Consider the following 21,765-nt stretch of genomic DNA (forward strand, 5'->3'; position numbering starts at 1 on the left):
TTTTTTTTCTCATTATCAATATTATCAAGGATATTCACCAAACCCTTAGGGAAAAAACAGTTGGGACAAGTACATTGATGCTTCCGTGTTTCCTGATCATATCACGAAAAATGTAATAAAAATTCCGTAAAAAAATTATGTGTCCAACTGTAAATAATTTCAACAGAACAATTGGAAAAAAATTTCACAAATTTTGACAAAACATTACATTCAAAAAAATACTAACCTGTAATTCGTTTGTAATGTGAAAAAAATTCAAATAAAACATGAGAAATAAAAAACCGAAATATCGCGCTTGAAAACATTTCGAAAAACGATGCCCCATTTTTCTAATCTTATTCTAACAACTAAATCAATTTAAAAAAAAATGGCATCTATGTTACTTACAGCATTAAAATTAATAATATCAATTCGAGGCCAAGTATTTTCTAATAAATTGAAAAAAGTTACCACTTGAATTACGTGCAGCACTAAAATTTATGATATCCAATCGCAGGACAAGTAATTTAAGTAATCCAAAAAAATCACATGCAAGCTAGTCATTTCTTACTCTATGGTGGCAGAAACTTATAAGAAAATCGATTCAGACTTTCAGGATCTTCTGGTATTATTCATTATTCACAATATTCGACGTCGATTGGACCCATACAAATTATGTTTAAATATGAGTTAAAAGTAGTTGTCCGGCTATAAGAAATGACTAGCTTGCATGTGATTTTTTTGGATTTAAAAGCTTCTTAGATCAATTTAATAATGTCAAAATTTGGAGTTACTCATAAATTACTTGTCCTTCGATTGATATCATAAATTTTAGTGCTGCACGTAACGCAAATGGTAACTTTTTTCAATTGATTAGAAATTAATTGTCCTTCGATTGATATCATAAATTTTAATGCTGCACGTAAATTAGATGGAATTTTTTTAAATTGATTTAGCACTTCGAATATCAAATAAGAAGAATGAGGCATCGGTTTCTAAAATGATTTCAAGCGCGATTTTTCGGTTTTTTATTTTTTACTTGTTATTTGAAACTTTTGACACTTAAAAAAATAGATACAGAATAGTTTTTTTTTAAACAGTTTTTTCAAGATTTGTGAATTTTTTTTCGAATTGTTCTGTATTTTTTTAAAGTTTTTTTTTATGGATGGAATTATCAGCAAACGAGGGCCATCAATGTAGTTGTCCCAACCTTTTTTTTCCTATAAAAATGATATCTGAGAAGGAAAGCTTGTTATAAAACGAGATTTCTACTTTAATTATAATTTTTTGTATGTTTGAAAATAGTATTGTAGGGCGTAAATATTTTGTATGAGTGTGTATGCGTGTTGAGCGGGGTTGTCTTTTGTTTTTGCTCGGAGAGAGAAGATATTAACGAGTGACGACGTGAGCCGCATCAATGTTTTTCCTGTTATCTCTTTTATAATAAAACACTAAAAGTAAAGTTTTTCTCGTACGTTGATTCGTCCCCCTTTCACCTGATTCCTCACTAACTCAGATCATTGGCATTGTTCATCATATACAACGGCCATCCCTTTAGTATTACTTAAATTTTCAATAGAAACTGAATTTACCTTTGAGAATTTCGACACGACTCATTTCGACCCGAAGGACATATCTTCGATCATGCAGATATTCTGTAACAAACGAAATTCAATAGAATGAAATAACAATATATTCTATGAGAACAATAGTAATTATTATTTCTTCTTAATTATTTAACAACACAGGCACACAAAAAAATAGAAATGTGCAGTTCACACGCAGTAGTAGTGAAAATTTCCGTCATCTGAACATCGAGAAAATGAGATGAATGCGGCATCAAGAATAAGACAATTGCAGGGTTTATTTACTATAATGCCAGTATCAACTCAACCAAAGAGAGCACCGTAGCCAATGCGAAATTCATCTTAAAATTTTCACCCCAAACCATGGGAGTTTAATCATAATTTTTTTTGAGAATCCGGGATAATTTTGACGTGTACTTTATTAAATTCTTGTGAATGAATTCAATTACAGTCTTTATCATTTAGTTAAGAGAATTGTTAATTGTCACGATAATTACTGATACGCCATGGTCTCATGATCCTTGTTATTGTGCATTGATGTCGATTTACAGAGTGACTAACTAAGGGAATATCGAAAATATTGTCATCACTTATTTACGTCTCAGAAAGAACTGGAAAATTCGATGACCATACTATTTTATCTAGGTAAAGATCTTGCGCATATGCTCGTAATCTTTAGCATTTAAAGGTAAACAGTGAAAACCCTTTTCTTCTATTAATAAAATTATGTAATAATTTCGGAATTATCTCAAGGGAATGGGTACATTTTTTTCTCCCGATTCTTGTGACACTCCTTGGCATTTTTTTCGGCATATGTAAAATTTTTTATTAAAACTGAAAAACTATAAAAATATACGTTCACACCAAAAATAATACATCACGCTGTCTATCGACACCTTTGTATCGAAGGCTTTGTAACACGTAGGCATACACAGTCGTACTACACCACGTACAAACACACACACGTATAACGCTTAGACCGAAGCAAGTATTAGGCAGTGGAATATAGACATAGATACTATACTTACTAGGGTGGTCGTTATTTGGGTCACATGTGAATTTCGCAAGTCCTCTCATAAAAACACAATCAAGGTGTATAATAAATGAGGTATGCAAATTTTCAAGACGCCCGGAAAATTTTAAACTGTGCCCCTAGAGGTTTGAATTTTGAAGGCCAAAATAAATGTATTTTGTCATGCTCTCACTCAATCGTTTCTCCTACGTTTAATGTTGGTGAAAAAAATCTAAAACTCAGCACATATTGTAACGAAACGCTCTCGCCGACCTGGCCTGAACGCCGCCACGCGTCGGTTCGAGCAACCTTAATAATAAGGAGCAGGTATGAAGGAAACGCGGACACTATTAATTTTGGTAAAATACAAAAATAATCAATTTTATTTAATTATTTGACCGAATTCTGACAAAAATAAAAGAAATTTTGCCCCTTGGCTCGCTAATTCTAAAACAATTTTGTGTTTTTTGTTTTTAAACTGTCGTGCTCTGTTTAATCGGATCTGGCGAGAAAAAAACCCGAAAGACCCGAAAACGTTGCAAATTCTCTGTCTGAGATAATTTTTAATTTCTCAATTTTCGGAATTTAATTGTACAAAAATAATAATTAGAAATAAAACAATCTTAAATTAAATGGTCACATTCGTTCTAATCTTTCGTTACGCCTCGAACTTAAAAACCTCTCGATTCGATGCTTCGTGCTATTAGACGCGGTTTTTCCGATGTCCTGTTACGCTCGCTTTTAAAATCAAATAAGAGTATTTCTCACTTTTACAATTCTTATTTCCTTTTTTAGTTCGATATAAATTCTAGTATTATCTATCGCCTTTTGGATGATTATTTTCTAAATCGGTCTAGATCTCCCTACCTGGACCACCTCGGACAATGTATTTCAAATGAGAATTTAATTTTTGATAATAGGATAAATTTTGATCCTCCTCAACAATAAGAGAAAAATAAAATGTGAAACGGTAGGAAGTAGACCGCGGGCTATGGGATCGAAACGTCGCCGAATCTTTCCAAGAGTCCGAGCATCTACAGGGTAAAGGTAACTTCCCGTCCACGTGTTATGGGATCGAGACGTCACCGAATCGATCCGAGAACTCCGTGTAACGGAAGGCCGGAAAATTTTTTTTAGAGGTTAGGTGCGGACCCTGGATTATGGGATCGAGACGTCGCCGAGTCGATCTGAGAGTCCGCGCTACGGGAACCCCAGAAATTTTGAGGATAGGTTTATTATTATTGAGGCTGATGTAGAGGTGAACTGAGAGAGGTCCGAGTTGATCTTTTAGCCAGGGAGAACTGTGTGCCGAATGAGTCGCGAAGCGCTTCTTATACCCGTGTCCCCACTATAAAATTCTCGAGCGCCGAGAATCTCCGTTTTCGCTCGGTTCTGCGCACCTTTCTGTAACGCCTACTCTGATTGGCCCAATGCCATAATTCACGCTCGCCCGTTGGTCGAGCGGGCTAACATACGATGCGCGGACTACCGCTTTTTATATTTTTCAGCTTGTTTCGATTTTTAACAACAAAAACCTGAATTTGATCAATTATTATTTAATTTTTTCTTTGATTTGGCGTTATTACTTTGTTTAATCTGATTCAAATAATTACAATCGCTAAAAGTCACGTACGCGTCCTATAGCCCATCAACGCTCTGCCCGCGCATGCGTCGCAGTCGATTTTTACATTTTTCATTGTGATTGGATTTTACATTATTAATTTTACTTGTGATCATTTTCCTTAAGTTCATATTATTTTTTCGATGATTTTAAACCTAATTACGCGCTTGGGCGAGTTAAATAATAAATAAAAAGAAAAGAATTATTTTCCGAAAATATAGCGCGGCGAAGTTCAGAGCGGCGCCGGTAGCTCTACTCGGGCTCATGCCTACCGGCCTAAGATGGCCGCCACCGGAACTCCTTACGTGGAAATATATTACCAAATGGTATTTTATAGTTAATTTTTCGTACGATTTATTTCATTTATTTGAAATTATTTTTTTGTTTAAATTCGAAATTCAAATTTAGTTCTAGGGAATTTCCAGAGCTTTTACAAAAATTGAACTTTTAAGTATGGAATTTTATAGATATAGTTGAAAATTTTATTAAAATAGCAACAAACACAACCAGCAATGGTCGACATGAATAACTTAAAAAGTCAAAAATAAGGTTATCTGTGTACCGCTGGTAATTATAATAATAGTTGTTGGAAAAATCTAAAAAAAAATAAATTTCATACCTCATAATATACGCAATATATGTGCTGAGTTTTAGATTTTTCTCACCAATATTAAACGTAGGAGAAACTATTGAGTGAGAGCATGACAAAATACATTTATTTTTTCCTTCAAAATTCAAACCTCTAGGGGCACAGTTTAAAATTTTCCGGGCGTCTTGAAAATTCTCACATTTCAATTTTTATACACCTTGATTGTGTTTTTACGAGGGGACTTGAGAAATTCACATGTGACCCAAATAACGACCACCCTAATACTTACTATACGACACCTTTCACACGGCTAGAAGCGGCAATATGCAAGCACACACAAGTTAACATAGATATAACGCTTGATAGAGAAAATAGGGGTGGCTAGGTAGGACCGCACAAGCAGGAAACGAAGAAAATAGGAAACACCGTATTTCTGTATTCTATGAAGAGACTCGGTAGAGTCTCGGGATAAGTACATTGACAGCCCTGTCATCTGCTGGCCCGAGGCTCGCCGAAATCAAGAGACTCAGTAGGGTCTCGGGATCCTGTCGTCTGCTGTCACCGAGACTATATTTTCTCTAAATAAAGCGATTCGCGGTGGTGCAGGTAAAATTGACATGTGATTTTGTTGAATTACGAATCTCAAAAGCCATATAACAACTTGAAAATTGAAGTTTAAACGAAAGATCATGTCACAGCACGATTACTGTTGAAAAATTGGAGACAAGTACATTTATGTTTTATGTCACCTGGACAGTAATCTCAGTGAAACCCTATGTGACACTCATGTAGTTCAAAACACAAATGCAGGTTTATTTATAAGAAGTTGTTCGATTTATTCTCTCGAAACTTGCTTCAAATAAGCAATTCATTACTAAAGGTCATAAAAAAACCATTTCAAACGTAATGAATAAAAAAAATTGAATCTGCTAAATCTTGATAATGTATGAAAAACGTTTGGTGTTCAAATAAACAAAACGTTGTCAAATAAATGCAAAAGTGACGAGTATATGGGATGACGAATGAAAAAAATTAAAAACAATGATATGTATTCAAAAAAAATTGCGAAACCAATTGCAAATAATTTCAACAACACAATTAAGAAAAGCTTTCGCCAATCATGAAAAAAACATTATATTTAGAAAAAAATACAAATCCGTAATTATATTGTAAAGGAAAAAAAAATTCAAATCGAACGTGAGAAATTCATTCCTACGAGAAGCATCCGGAACTTGAGAAAATTCTAGTGAATCAAAAAGTTACCAAAAAATCGCATCAAAGGTAAAAGTCATTTGTTACTCTATGGTGGCAGAGACTTAGAAGAAAATCGATTCTTATCAGACTTTCAGGATTCCTTGGTATCAAGAGACTCGGTAGAGTCTCGGGACGAGTACATTGACAGCCCTGTCGTCTGCTGGCCCGAGGCTTGCCGAGTATACTTTCTCTGAATAAAACGATTCGCGGTGGTGGGGGTAAAACTGGCATGTCATTTTCTAAAATTGCAAAGCTCAGGAGATGTTTTATAAATCAAAAATTGGTTTGGAGACTAATTTTCAAAATCTCTTTCGAATGAGCACGAAACCAACACGATCAGTAGCGTAAATGCTGAGAAAAAACTTTGCACAGGCTGAAGATTATGCAAAAGTTACTAACACATTTATGGATTAACCGTGTCTGTACAGAACACCATCAAAGGCCTCTTGATGCCAGCTATAACCCATTTCTATGGAAGCTCGGGTCCCGGGATCCCGGCTACAGAAATAATGAGTTGTGATTGGTCAGGACACTCGCTGTACCGTTCCAGCGGAATAAAGTTTATGAAAATATACCTACATAGAAAAAAGACTCAGCACCAGGAAAAAAATTCTATAGAAATAATAAACAAAAAATTGAAAAGCTCAAAAAAATTCAACAAAAATATAAAACAATCGAAAAAAATTCTGGAAAGAAAAATAAAAAATTTTCAAAAAAAATCATAAATATTGAACAAATTGAAAAATGTACTATCCACGTTACATCATGCAGTATAAAAATGTATGATATCAATTGGAGGCCAAGTTTTTATTGATAATGTGGAATATTTATCGAACAAATTGGAAACGTTAATGAAATTCATGATAATTATTTTCACGAAAAAAGTTAATGAAAAAAAAGTCATAACGGAAATTACGTGCAGTACTAAAATGTATTATATCAATTCGAGGTCAAGTATTTATCAGTTATTCGAAATATAATCTCCGGCGACAAATGAGCGTTGAGAATCCTTGTCGGGCTCACAACGTTTTATCAAAATTACTAAAAAATTAATGGAAATAAAATCATTAAAAATTCACATGAAAGTCATTCGTTACTTCAACAAGGTACACACTTTAAAGAATCGATTCCCCTCCGACTTTCAGGATCCCCTGGTATTATTCACAACATTCAACTTCGATTGGATCGGTACAAATTATGTTCAAATACGTCTTAAACGTACTTGTCCGGCCCATCACTTTTTATTCAAATTGCTCATTCGAAAACAAATCAGGGCTATAATGACAAATATAATAAAATGGATAGAAATAAAAATAATATCTCCAAGTAATTTGAACTTGATTGTTCGCAAGTCCGTATAGCAATATCCACTTCTCATTTTCTTCAGTGAACATATGCCATTCGGTAAGAACCAATGAAAATGAGAAATAATCAGGCACATTACTAGAAATTTTTGAACCTACTTAGCCATGCAATGTTTTTTTTTCTATAGTCACGTACACATTTTGATAAATATCACTAGTCGAGTACGACACGTGGATTCCTGGAATTTGGAGATAAATGATTTTGTTGTGAATTATGACTCCATATAATATAATCACCCATAAAAAAAACTTTAAACAAAATTTTTTTTTAATTGTAAAAAAAATTATTTCATAAAAAAAAATACAGAACAATTCGAAAAAAATTTTACAAATCTTGAAAAAACGTTATATTAAAAAAAAACTAATCTGCATCTATTTTTTAAAGTGTCAAAAGAATCAAATAACAAGTAAAAAATAATAAACCGAAAAATCGCCCTTGAAATCATTTTGGAAACCGATGCCTCATTCTTCTTATTTGATTCGAACAGCTAAATCAATTGAAAAAAATTCCATCTAATTTACGTGCAACATTAAAATTTATTATATCAATTCGAGGCCAAGTATTTTCTAATGAATTGAAAAAAGTTACCATTTGAATTACGTGCAGCACTAAAATTTATGATATCAATCGGTGGACAAGTATTTTATTAGTAACTCCAAATTTTGACATTATTGAATTGTTCTAAGAAGCTTTCAAATCCAAAAGAATCACATGCAAGCTAGTCATTTCTTACTCTATGGTGGTAGAGACTTATAAGAAAATCGATTCTTCTCAGACTTTCAGGATCCTCTGGTATTTTTCACAAAATTCAACGTCGATTGGATCGATACAAATTATGTTTAAATAAAAGTACTTGTCCGGCCCATGACTTTCCGTTTAAATTGTTTATCCAAATAAAAATCAGGGCTTGTCTAGAACTGATGGATCACAAGTATTCATGCAGAGGGAATTGAGAGAATTATCTTCAAGTAATTTTTACTTAATTGCACTAATTGAATACAAAACGTAAACAAATTGTTCCGCAATATACAAGGGATATTATTGTGCATCGATAAATGAAAAAAATTATACATAATATATATGTTCAAGCTTCCAAAATAACTCTCCAGTTTATATTCAATGATGGCAAATTTTACTTCCCACTTATTCTTCCAGCGAACGAATTCATTTCGGAATAAGAACTAACCTATACTATTATTAAGAATATTAAACTAATAACTAATTTTATGATTGATTTTTTATTGAATGGATAGTGATGGGCCGGACAAGTACTTTTATTTAAACATAATTTGTATCGATCCAATCGACGTTGAATTTTGTGAAAAATACCAGAGGATCCTGAAAGTCTGAGAAGAATCGATTTTCTTATAAGTCTCTACCACCATAGAGTAAGAAATGACTAGCTTGCATGTGATTCTTTTGGATTTGAAAGCTTCTTAGAACAATTCAATAATGTCAAAATTTGGAGTTACTAATAAAATACTTGTTCACCGATTGATATCATAAATTTTAGTGCTGCACGTAATTCAAATGGTAACTTTTTTCAATTCATTAGAAAATACTTGGCCTCGAATTGATATAATAAATTTTAATGTTGCACGTAAATTAGATGGAATTTTTTTAAATTGATTTAGCTGTTCGAATCAAATAAGAAGAATGAGGCATCGGTTTCCAAAATGATTTCAAGGGCGATTTTTCGGTTTATTATTTTTTACTTGTTATTTGATTCTTTTGACACTTTAAAAAATAGATGCAGATTAGTTTTTTTTTAATATAACGTTTTTTCAAGATTTGTAAAATTTTTTTGGAGTGTTCTGTATTTTTTTTTATGAAATAATTTTTTTTACAATTAAAAAAAAATTTTGTTTAAAGTTTTTTTTATGGGTGGAATTATCAGCAAACGAGGGACCATCAATGTACTTGTCCCAACCTTTTTTTCCCTAGGGGAAGTTTATGGTTTGATATCACGTCTTTTTTCTCAAAAGATCCTTATTTATGTTCAGATGACTATAAGATTTTAGTTTAAATATCTATGAATTGTTTATAATTTTCGGCGTATAACGTTGGTTTTCACGAAAAAAGACCTATTTTTCGTCGAAATTGTACTGAAAATATTTCGATAGAGGTTTATTCTTGTACTTTGGTGATTTTTCTCCTTGTCTTCTAATATGTTTCGTCCATTGGGAACTCAAGAGCATGGAGCAATGCGTGTTGCGGGCCGAGATATGATTTTCGGCTGATTACGTTAGGAAAAAGAAAGGAAAAGAGGAAAGATAGATCAAATTCAAGACACAACAAATCCAACAGAATTGGCCCTTTTTAAATGTTGCTTTTGCATTCTGAATCTAGACATTTTCGTGTCATTCAAAACGTGTCCCCGATGAAATATATTTCCAAAGTTTGCAAGTGGCCGCTGAGATCCTGTTCAGAAAAGGGCATAGTTCGCCGTTCTCTCGTGGGAGGCCCTCAGTCGACGGTCGGTCTCTCGCTTGAGCTCGGCGGTGCTGTGCACCTCTGCGCGCGCTCCCCTCCCTCGTGCTTCGCGTGCCGGTAGTTGCCGGCGCCTTCCTCTCTCTCTTCTACTCGGGACGTTGCGCAAGACGCCACGTGCTTCTGTCTTTTCTAAATTCCTTTCGTGTCTTCTACCATCAAAATTTCTTGAAGTGTCCGGCTTAATTTCGCGATTTACGCCCGCGGTGTTGAAACGTTCGCTTCAAGTTGTTTTCGGGCTTTTCTAAGTGGTTTTTTTTCGTTCTAACTTCGGAATTCTTTCGCCAACCGGCTTTCTTCGAACACATCGCCGCCATCTTGGCCACCTGTAGACTCTTCGAAACATTGTGAACTCTTCAAAGAATAAAACCTGTGATATTTTTGTTATATTTTTACACGGAATTCCTTCGCTTTCAAGTTATTTATTTTTCTTCACCCGGCAATACAATTCCATCCACGATCCCAACTCACACACCAGGAGATATTCCTTCAAAAAATTACATGGTCCTTCGAGCCGGATAGTGAAGTGGGAATTCGTAGTTTTTTTTGTATTGGAACTTCGGTATGTGCTTCGGGTGAACTTCATGTGAAAATCTGTCGGACTTGTGAGGCTAAAAAACTCGGTGCCATCAAGGGATTCAGTGCAGTGAAAATTCTCGTGACTGCGGCACGTGGTCGCGCGCGCGCGAGCTCGGTATCGACCTCCGCTTTGTGCGGATCTTCGTAGCGCTGTCTCCGTCTTTCATACAAAGCCTCCAGAACGTGCTTCGCTCTCTTCTGTCACTTGGCAACAAGTCTCTCGCCGGAACACTTCAATCCTTCACCGGGTAAGGCATCGGAGCTCCGTGACGTCACCGCTCTGGTTTCTCACTTCGCGAGAGAGCATCAAGTAGTAAGTACTGACCACTCTCGCACAATTTCAGTGCTTCAGCTATCGGTTCTTTTCGATCGAGCCCACTGATTCACCGGAGCGATCAATGATTGACTCTCTCTAAAGACTTTTGTTGAACATTTTTGGAAATTTTGCGCGAGTGTTTCGCCGCGGCATTTCGGACACTTCCGCGAGTGATTCCGCGCGATTTTCAAAAAATTTTCTCGGTTCAATTTTCAGACTTTTGTTTTCGCGATTGTTTCGCCTCGCTATTTTTCGAACTTTTTTCGCGAGTGATTTCACCGCGATATTTGGACGCTTCGCGAGTGACTTCGCCGCGCTTTTTTGGACACTTCGCGAGTGATTTCGCCGCGCTTTTTTGGACGCTTCGCGAGTGATTTCGCCGCGCTTTTTGGACGCTTCGCGAGTGATTTCGCCGCGCTTTTTTGGACGCTTCGCGAGTGATTTCGCCGCGCTTTTTTGGACGCTTCGCGAGTGATTTCGCCGCGCTTTTTTGGACGCTTCGCGAGTGATTTCGCCGCGCTTTTTTGGACGCTTCGCGAGTGATTTCGCCGCGCTTTTTTGGACGCTTTGCGAGTGATTTCGCCGCGCTTTTTGGACGCTTTGCGAGTGATTTCGCCGCGCTATTCTGGGCGCCTTCGCGAGTAATTTCGCCGCGGCATTAAAAAACTCCTCTCGGCCTTCTTCAAACATTGTCTCGAGTGTTGACATTATGACTACGGTTCAAGCCAAGGTTGACCGTCGCATCGCTGGACTCTACAGCACATTCCAGTGCATCATCGGCCTCGCTGAAAATGCGCAGGAGGCTTCCACCAGTAACACTTCGCGAGTGCTCGCAACAACGCGCCTGGAGCTTCTCGAAGCGGAATGGATACGGTTCAAATCGGAACATGCGGTCCTTCTCGACATGAATTGTGAAAATTTACAGGAACAGGCGTACTTCCGGGAGTGCGTAGAGGCTCAATGCCTTCAGGCTTACGAGACGGCTAAAGTAGCCTATCTCACGATTAAGGAGCATTACGACCGCACTGAACCTACCGGCGCACTTCTCGCCGACGTCTCAGCTGCAGAGTGTCAGGCCGCTCTTCGTCGGTCCCTTCCAGAGATTAAACTAAAAACATTTTCCGGAGAGTTTTCAAAGTGGCGGGAATTTCATGACATGTTCGTCTCCATGGTGGGTGAGAACACATACATCACCTCCGTTGAGAAAATGCATTATCTTCGAACTTCACTAAAAGGAGAAGCAGCTCAACTGGTGTCAAACCTTCCTATTTCGGCCTCTTCGTTCGCAGCAGCTTGGGATATTCTCGTTGAACGGTATGAGAACAAACGCCTCCTCATCACGGCTCAGCTCGACTGTTTGCTCGGCATCCCGAACATAACCACTCGGTCCGGTAAAGCTCTCAACAACCTTCTCAACACATTGTCTGAGGTCCTCCACGCCTTACAAGCGCTGGAGGTCCCCATTCAATCGTGGGACTGCATCTTGGTGCACATCGTCGCTTCAAAATTGGATCAACATCTTCGTGAACAATGGGAAGTCAAGCTCGGCGCTGCAAAAGAACCGGCAACTCTCCAACAACTTCGAGATTTTCTCAACACTCGGGCTCGAGCTCTGGAGAGCATCGAGATTCGTGTGCCTCAGTACTCTTCTCGGCAGTCTTCAACCGCAACGCCTCCACCGAAACCGGCCACTTCACGGATGTCCTCGTCATCGGGCGCCGTCAAGGCATATACAGCGCAGGTCCCTTCAAAGGGTCTCATCCCCACAACTGTGGATCACAAGGCCGCTATGGCATCCACGAAGCCTCTAAATCCAGGCGGTTCTGCAACCCAGTGTTGTCATTATTGCCTCAGCCAGCACTTCATAGCCAAGTGCCCCAACTTCAAGCAGCGGACCCCTCAAGAACGCCGGACAATCGCAGAACAGCGGCGATTGTGTTTCAACTGCCTCGGACCTCATTCTGCAGTAAACTGCAAGGTAACCGGCCGCTGTGCCGAGTGTGGTGGTAAGCACCACACACTCATTCACACCGGATCAATCTCGGCTACTCCTTCACCACCTGCCGGAGCTCCTCATCCGAAACCATCGGCATCTTCGTCGCCGAATGAGCCTCAGGCTTGACTCCTCCAGAGTCACCTATCGGATATTTCAAGAGGATCAATTCCAACGGGTACTTCGCGCGATAGCGCTCCGCTTTTCTCGGATACTTCTACACAAACGGTGCTTCCATCGGACTCTTCGAGCACCCTTCTAGCCAACGCAACCGTCGCCTCGTGCATTCGGCCGTCAGTGCTTTTGGCCACTTGCCTAGCGCTCATCACATCTTCAGCCGGTCTTACTTCTACCATTCGGATTCTCATCGATCCCGGGTCCGAACTTTCGTTCATTTCAGAACGCATAGTGCAATCGTTGCAGTTAAAGCGTCAATCGGCCTCATTAAATGTGTTAAGCCTCGGCAATCAACGGACTGGGCCCACGCGGGGAGTAGTCACCGCTCACCTCTCGTCTCTTCACAACTTCTCGGCTTTCTTCTCGGCCACTGCCTTCATCCTCCGGGTTCTAACCACGTCTCTTCCTTCATTCACATCAACGGAACGGCAATCTTGGCATCACCTCAACGGCTTGCAGCTAGCCGACCCGGATTTTCTTCAACCTCGGCCCATCGATCTGATTATCGGAGCCGATTCCTACGGCAAACTCATCGAATCAGAAGTCATAAAAGGCCTTCCCTCTGAACCAATCGCGCAACGAACGCTGTTCGGATGGATCGTCCTCGGACCAATATCGGACACTACCGCTACTTCGGCATCTCTTCATCACGCCTCAATCGAGGATGACGTGTCCCTTCAACTTCGGAAATTTTGGGAAATGGAAGAACTTCCGTCAGATTCTGCTTCAACTCAAGATGAGGATACGGAATTTTGCGAGCAACATTTCAAAAACACACATAAGCGCGACGCTTCGGGCCGCTACACTGTTCGGCTCCCCTTCAAATTGCCTCCAACGTCACTCGGAGACTCCTTCTCGGCCGCTTCCCGATCACTTCACCGACTTCGAGCTCGGTTGGCTGAAGACGAGTATATCAGCCAGCTGTACAAGGAATTTCTTCAAGAATACGAGGCTCTTCATCACATGATTCCGGTTTCCGACGTAAGACCGACGAATCCGTGCTTCATCCTTCCGCATCGCGGAGTCGTGCGTGAGCACAGTGTCACCACAAAACTCCGCGTAGTTTTCAACGGGTCGTGCAAAACTAACACCGGTTTCTCGCTAAACGACATACTTCACACCGGGCCGAAGCTTCAACAGGACATTTCCGATGTACTTCTATGGATTCGGCAACATCGGTTCATCTTCGCTACGGATATTACAAAAATGTATCGGCAAATCCTCATACACCCGGACGATCAAGAGTTCCAACGGATTCTCTGGTTCGATTCAAACAACGAGCAGATCAGCTATAAACTCACAACCGTAACATACGGTTTGAGTTGCGCCCCGTATTTGGCTATTCGGGTAATGCTTCAACTTGTCGAAGACGAAGGCCATGAGTTCCCTCTGGCCGTGCTTCCGCTAACTCAAGGACGCTATGTCGACGATATTTTCGGCGGAGCTGATTCTGTCTCAGAGCTTCGAGAAATCTCTCTTCAACTGGAAAAAAATTTGTGCCCGCGGTTGCCTTCCCCTTCAAAAATGGACTTCGAATTCACCAGCGGCTCTTCAACATCTAGACTCTTCAGCCTTACAACCTGAAGCAGTCTCGATTAATTCGGAGGATTCGACGACAAAGCTTTTGGGGCTAGTCTGGGATCCAATCAAGGATGCGTTCCGGTTCAATCTTCAGGCAAACTTCTCCTCAGCAATCACTAAGCGGATCGCACTCTCGGAAACTGCTTCATTATTCGATCCCCTTGGGTTTATTTCTCCAGTGATTATTACTGCCAAAATCTTCATGCAGGAGCTCTGGCTCGCAAAACTGCAGTGGGACGATCTTCTTCCGGAACGACTTCAACTTCGGTGGTGGCAATTTCGCGAAAGTCTAAGCGATTTGCCCCTCATTTTGATTCCTCGGTGGCTACATTCTTCTCCAACGGACTCGGTCGAGCTTCATGGGTTTTCTGACGCTTCGCAGCTCGCCATGGCTGCTGTGGTCTATCTTCGATCATCTTCTCCGGACGGCTCGACGTCAGTCAGGCTCATCTCTTCGAAGACAAGAGTAGCTCCTCTAAAACGGCTGAGTATTCCTCGCCTCGAGCTTTCGGCTGCTCTTCTTCTGTCTCGGCTTATTTCATACGTCCAGAAAATGTTCCCCCTAAACGGCGCGCCTGTCTATCTCTGGACGGATTCATCGGTTACTCTCACCTGGGTCTCTTCGCAACCAGCTCGCTGGAAAGACTTCGTCCGGAATCGAGTTTCACTCATTCAAGACCTGACTTCAACGGCGAAATGGCGCTTCATTTCGGGAAAGGAGAACCCAGCGGACTGTGCTTCGCGAGGACTGACTCCTCTTCGGTTGTCCAAGCATTCTCTCTGGTGGTCCGGTCCCACTTGGCTAATGAACACTTCGGAAAACTGGCCGGCACAGCCACTAAATCTTCCCACGGCCGCTCCACTTGAGCATCGGCCCGGCTTCAGCTTCACTTCAAATCTCGAGCCAATAGGCGAGATTTGGGATCTTGTTCATCGGTATTCTTCATTGACACGACTTCTTCGAATCACGGCAATGTGTCAACGGGCTCTTCATCGATTCAAGCGCTCCTCACCGGTTCGGACGGACATACAGCTTACTCCAGACGATCTTGAACAAGCAAGACTCTTCTGGGTACTACATATACAATCGGCTCATTTCGCTGCGGAACTTCGGTCAATCTCAAACGGAAATTTTTTGACACGGTGTCATTTCCTGTCGGCCTTGACTCCCTTCATCGATTCGCATGGAACTCTTCGCGTCGGGGGACGCCTGCAGCATTCCAGTCTAAACTTGGAAGCAAAACATCCGGCTATCCTTCCACGTCATTCGACATTCACGACGCTCGTCATCGCTGACGCGCACCTCAAGACTCTTCACGGCGGAACTCAATCGACCTTGACTCTCCTTCGTTCCAATTACTGGATCGTCGGAGGTCGAGCACCAATAAGATCATTCATTCTTCGCTGCGCTAAATGCGTTCGGTTTCGAGGACTTCGAGCTCAACAGCTCATGGGGCAACTTCCGATCAGTCGTGCTACTCCTTCTCGGGCATTCCTTCACACCGGACTTGATTACGCCGGACCCTTCACAGTAAAAACATGGCGAGGCCGGAATACCAAAACATACAAAGGATATCTGGCCGTCTTCGTTTGTTTTTCAACGTCAGCTGTTCACTTGGAACTGGTGACAGACTACACTTCGGATGCCTTCATCGCTGCCTTTCGGCGGTTCACGAGTCGTCGAGGCATTTGTCATACGCTCTATAGCGATTGCGGGACGAACTTCATCGGAGCTGATGCCCAACTTCAAGGACTCTTCAAAGAAAGTGCGGCAGAAATGCCACACATAATTTCTTCGCTGACTAACATCGGAACTCGGTGGTCCTTCAATCCCCCCTCGGCTCCTCACATGGGAGGAAAGTGGGAGGCCGCCGTCAAATCGGCAAAACATCACCTTCAACGGATTATCGGGGACTCAGCACTTACGTATGAAGAATTTACAACTCTTCTTACGCAAGTCGAGTCAGTGCTAAATTCACGTCCGCTGGGCGCCATGTCAGACGATCCGGATGACTTCTCTGCCCTGACTCCTGGCCACTTCCTCATCGGCGAGGCCCTAAATTCAGTTCCGGAACCTTCGCTCACTTCAACTCCGGAGCTAAAACTTCCGCGCTGGGCCCAAATTCAACGGAGATTCCAGCAAATTTGGCAACGCTGGTCATCGGACTATCTTCAACACGGTTTAGCCACTTCCAAGTGGCGACATCCTCGGAACGAGATCCAGGTTGGCTCCCTGGTCCTCATCACGGACGAACGACTTCCGCCTTCAAAGTGGCCGCTCGCCAGAGTGGTCTCACTTCATCCAGGGGAAGACGAACTCACCCGAGTCGTCACACTTCGCACGGCGTCATCCACCTTCAAGCGGCCAATTTCAAAGCTCTGCATTCTTCCGGTTACTTCTTCGACAACATCGGTTGCCGAAGGCGGGGAGTGTGTTCAGAAAAGGGCATAGTTCGCCATTCTCTCGTGGGAGGCCCTCAGTCGACGGTCGGTCTCTCGCTTGAGCTCGGCGGTGCTGTGCACCTCTGCGCGCGCTCCCCTCCCTCGTGCTTCGCGTGCCGGTAGTTGCCGGCGCCTTCCTCTCTCTCTTCTACTCGGGACGTTGCGCAAGACGCCACGTGCTTCTGTCTTTTCTAAATTCCTTTCGTGTCTTCTACCATCAAAATTTCTTGAAGTGTCCGGCTTAATTTCGCGATTTACGCCCGCGGTGTTGAAACGTTCGCTTCAAGTTGTTTTCGGGCTTTTCTAAGTGGTTTTTTTTCGTTCTAACTTCGGAATTCTTTCGCCAACCGGCTTTCTTCGAACACATCGCCGCCATCTTGGCCACCTGTAGACTCTTCGAAACATTGTGAACTCTTCAAAGAATAAAACCTGTGATATTTTTGTTATATTTTTACACGGAATTCCTTCGCTTTCAAGTTATTTATTTTTCTTCACCCGGCAATACAATTCCATCCACGATCCCAACTCACACACCAGGAGATATTCCTTCAAAAAATTACAGATCCAATTATCTACAGTTTGATAGTTGCTGAAAAAAGGCACCCAGAAACATTTATTATGTCAGAACTCAAAGAAGCAAAAAAAACTGAGCGTACTTAATTCAACAGAGCAACGGAATTCAAAGACGTTTAAGGTATCTGCATTGGTTTTGGAGAAAAACAATTTCAGGAGAATTCAGGAATGAATTTAAAAGTTTAAAAACTCAGAATAAAATAGACAACGGAAACTTTAGGAATTTAGAAAAGCTGAAGACGTTTGTGATGAATTTTTGAGATTACATGTTACGGTTGGAGTAAAAAATTTAAATGATTGGCACACATGTTGCGACACAAAAATATGAAAGTTTGGAGGTATTTGCTTCATACCGCAGTAATACAAACTTCAATAGTATTTAAAAAGAAATACTTTAAAACTTGCTAAACCAAGTTCTATTACTCATTCTCATAATCAAAGATAGGGGGTGATACTTAACACACATATTTATGCACAGAAATTTCAGAGTTCGCAGGTATCTGCTGCGATTCAATGTATCTGCGCAATAAATTTTGAAGACAGCAATTTAAAATCTATCCATAAATGAGCAACTGAAGACTTCTGTGATGAGTTTTTTACTTCATATATATGTTACAGTTAGTTTTAAAAAGTAAAATGAGTGGCACAGTATATCAATTTTATAATTCGCAAATTTTTGCTGTATTTCAATAATCCAAATCTGTAGTATTATAGAGAAAAGTTGGCAAAAGTCATGATGTTACGTTGAAATGACATAGCGAATATTGTATTCAGAAATTCTGTATGTTCCCATGGATGTTAGCTGGCATTATATTTGATCACATCCAAAACTGAGCAACTGTAGACTTAGCGTAATGAATCTTTTCACTAATAATTCCACATTTGTAGTTTGCAAAGTGGGAATACTCAACATACATGTCATTTCATAAGTATTGTTGTCAAAATTTGTGTTTGCCTACTGCATTCCAAAGATTCGACTTTTCATATGATCAGCAAACAAAGCATCCAAAGACTTTTTGGAATAAGTTTCAAAATTTGTTACTCGACAGACCAGGTGGAAAAAGAATAACTACACTTATATCAAGACCAGAAACTGTTTTGAAAATCTGATGTACAAAATGTGAGATTGATGATCATAGCTGGAAACCTCTTGAATCACGTTACCACAATCAGCATGAAGAAATAGTAGAAAATCATAGGACACATATTAGGCAATTAATTAATGATATGTATCGATCCGCTGCAAACCGATGGAGTGAAAACAAGGATCAGAGAGGGCAGAGCCAAACTGAATATGAAGCAAAATATGGAAAACATGAGAAATAAATTAGAAAACACTTATTCAATTAAAGTTTACAACATCATTGTAACAGTTCTGTGTGTTTTTGTTGTATTTATTCATATATATAATCTGACGCCTTCATATATATAACCTAGCCTACTGACGATATATTTACACTGCACAATATTTCTCGCACTCTGATTTAATTGAAAGATTACTTTAGTTAACGCTTATTTCCAGTCGAACAAAATAATGAAATCTTGAAAAGTTTTCGTTGACATATGCATCGCGCATTTTTTATATCCTTTTTCGCACACATATCACAGACTACATTTACGCGGCCGCTTTGATACTGGTTTAGTATATCACAAAATTTAACGAAATAAATAGTAATATGCACTTCCTTAGATGACGAAAATTATTTTTAGTCATCCCGCACGCACTTCATAACATCATAACCCCAAACGTCAACATGACGAGAAACTTCGGCTGGTGACTTTCGAGCTCTCGGCATGTGACGTCAGTCCGCGACACCGCCGCGAAGTTAGACCGAGGGACATGAGGCCTTTGATGGTATTATATACAGACATGTCAAATTTCTATATGTGTTAGTAACTTTTGCATAATCTTGAGCCTGTGCAAAGTTTTTTCTCAGCAATTACGCTACTGATCGTGTTGGTTTCGGGCTCATTCGAAAGATTTTGAAATTTAGTCTCTGTTACGTCCTAGCATTACGCTAAACGCCCCTCACTTTTTCTCTTCAACTCAAACGCTATCACGAGTATATTCCTAACCTTTATCATCATTTGTCGATACATAGTTCGTATCTAAGAATATATATAAACACAGAGCGTATCCAGACCATCCATAACAAATACATCCTGCGAGACACTCGGCGCTCGCACATATTTTTTTCCTCAACTGTCCATTCTTTAAACACTCACAACGCGTGCCCTAGACTCTCCCCGACGTTCCGGCGCCATAAATAATCCTACAAGACGAGCACGGAAAACCAGAAATAAACAGTCCAAGACCGATTTCCTATCCTTGAATTTATTATCAATGCAGCATTTCCTAAATCCACACAAAATTCCAGAGACGCATTCCGAAACTCGCGTTTCCCACGAGTCCCGAAAACAGATGCTCTTATCTCAAGTGCAACACGTGCACATCTCAGAACTCCGCTCAACACACTTTCCCTAATTCTAAGAAATCTCGAGCGACTTTTCCTCCAATCATATCTCCGGAAAAGTCTGCCCCAAATTCAAATCCAATCATCAAATCAGACGATACTTTTTACCCAATCCAAACTAAAAAACCACAGAGAACAAACCCCCTCTACAGCATCCTACCCCCAAAAAACACATCCTCCTCTCGAACTCTAACTAGGCTAAGAATCTTAGTTGTTAGTCAGTTAGCAGCGAACCTCGAAACAATTAAGATCGGAGAACTCTCCCTCTCTAATCCAAATCACTTGGGAGAACTCTGTCATAATCGCTAACTCAAAAGTATATAGAAAAACATTTCAATTTCAAAGTGTAAATAAGTGTAATAGTCAATCAATAAATTCATCAATATATTTTGTAGTGAACAAAATATCATCGCATACACTTATTTCGCGAAGCCTTCGACACCGCTCAACAATTGGAAAATCCTTCCAATTCGCGGGCACAACCTCAATAAAAAGGTCACGTATACCTGAAAATATAGTATATGTTCTCGGGCCTCGCACAAGACCCAAAGAAGACTCACTGGCAGAGGTACTCAACGTACACTCTGCTTCTCTAAATCGGCGACTGTGCGCCCCCAACTAATCCTCCCTCCTGGGACGTAACAGTCTCCAAACTAATTTTCGCTTAACAAAACATCTCTTGAGCTCCGCAATTCTAGAAAATGACATGCCAGTTTTACCCCCACCACCGCGAATCGTTTTATTCAGAGACAAGATAGTCTCGGCGAGAGCCTCAGGCCAGCAGACGACAGGGCTGTCAATGTACTTGTCCCGAGACTCTACCGAGTCTCTTGATAGATTAATCAACTTCATCTTTTATTTTCGTTTCATTTTGACAAGAGCGATTCGAAGGAAAGTTATTTTCTCGGGAATTACTGTTCCTTAATATTAACACATGCATTAACTTCGTTTTTGATTTGTTTTCGAATGAGCAATTTGAATAAAAAGTGATGGGCCGGACAAGTACGTTTAAGACGTATTTGAACATAATTTGTACCGATCCAATCGAAGTTGAATGTTGTGAATAATACCAGGGGATCCTGAAAGTCGGAGGGGAATCGATTCTTTAAAGTGTGTACCTTGTTGAAGTAACGAATGACTTTCATGTGAATTTTTAATGATTTTATTTCCATTAATTTTTTAGTAATTTTGATAAAACGTTGTGAGCCCGACAAGGATTCTCAACGCTCATTTGTCGCCGGAGATTATATTTCGAATAACTGATAAATACTTGAACTCGAATTGATATAATACATTTTAGTACTGCACGTAACTTCCGTTATGACTTTTTTTTCATTAACTTTTTTCGTGAAAATAATTATCATGAATTTCATTAAAGTTTCCAATTTGTTGGATAAATATTCCAAATTATCAATAAAAACTTGGCCTCCAATTGATATCATACATTTTTATACTACATGTAACTGGATAGTACATTTTTCAATGTCTTCAATATTTATGAATTTTTTTGAAATTTTTTTATTTTTCTTTACAGAATTTTTTCGATTATTTTTTATTTTTGTTGAATTTTTTTGAACTTTTCAATTTTTCGTTTATTATTTATATAGAATTTTTTTCCTGGTTCTAAATCTTTTTTCTATGTCATCCAGAAACAAGAGACCATCAATGTATTATATTTGATCGCATCCAAAACTGAGCAACAGTAGACTTATCGGAATGAATTTTTATTATAAT

The 21,765-nt window shown here is 39.8% G+C and overlaps 1 protein-coding gene across 3 annotated transcripts in view; it reads right to left on the minus strand.

Moving 5' to 3' along the window:
- The window catches only part of grnd (grindelwald), a 318,742-nt gene that overhangs the window by 140,215 nt on the left and 156,762 nt on the right, over positions 1 to 21,765 (minus strand). For all 3 annotated transcript variants that reach the window (XR_006262810.1, XM_043433356.1, XM_043433355.1), the window contains exon 3: positions 1,572 to 1,634. Coding sequence is in view for 2 of the 3 variants with exons in the window: in XM_043433356.1 (XP_043289291.1) it covers positions 1,572 to 1,634 (63 nt within the window). In the remaining variant the exon portion in view is untranslated. The remainder of the gene's footprint in view (positions 1 to 1,571; positions 1,635 to 21,765) is intronic.

This window comes from Venturia canescens, chromosome 1, assembly GCF_019457755.1.
Source record: "Venturia canescens isolate UGA chromosome 1, ASM1945775v1, whole genome shotgun sequence".
Classification (NCBI taxonomy): Eukaryota; Metazoa; Arthropoda; class Insecta; order Hymenoptera; family Ichneumonidae; genus Venturia; species Venturia canescens.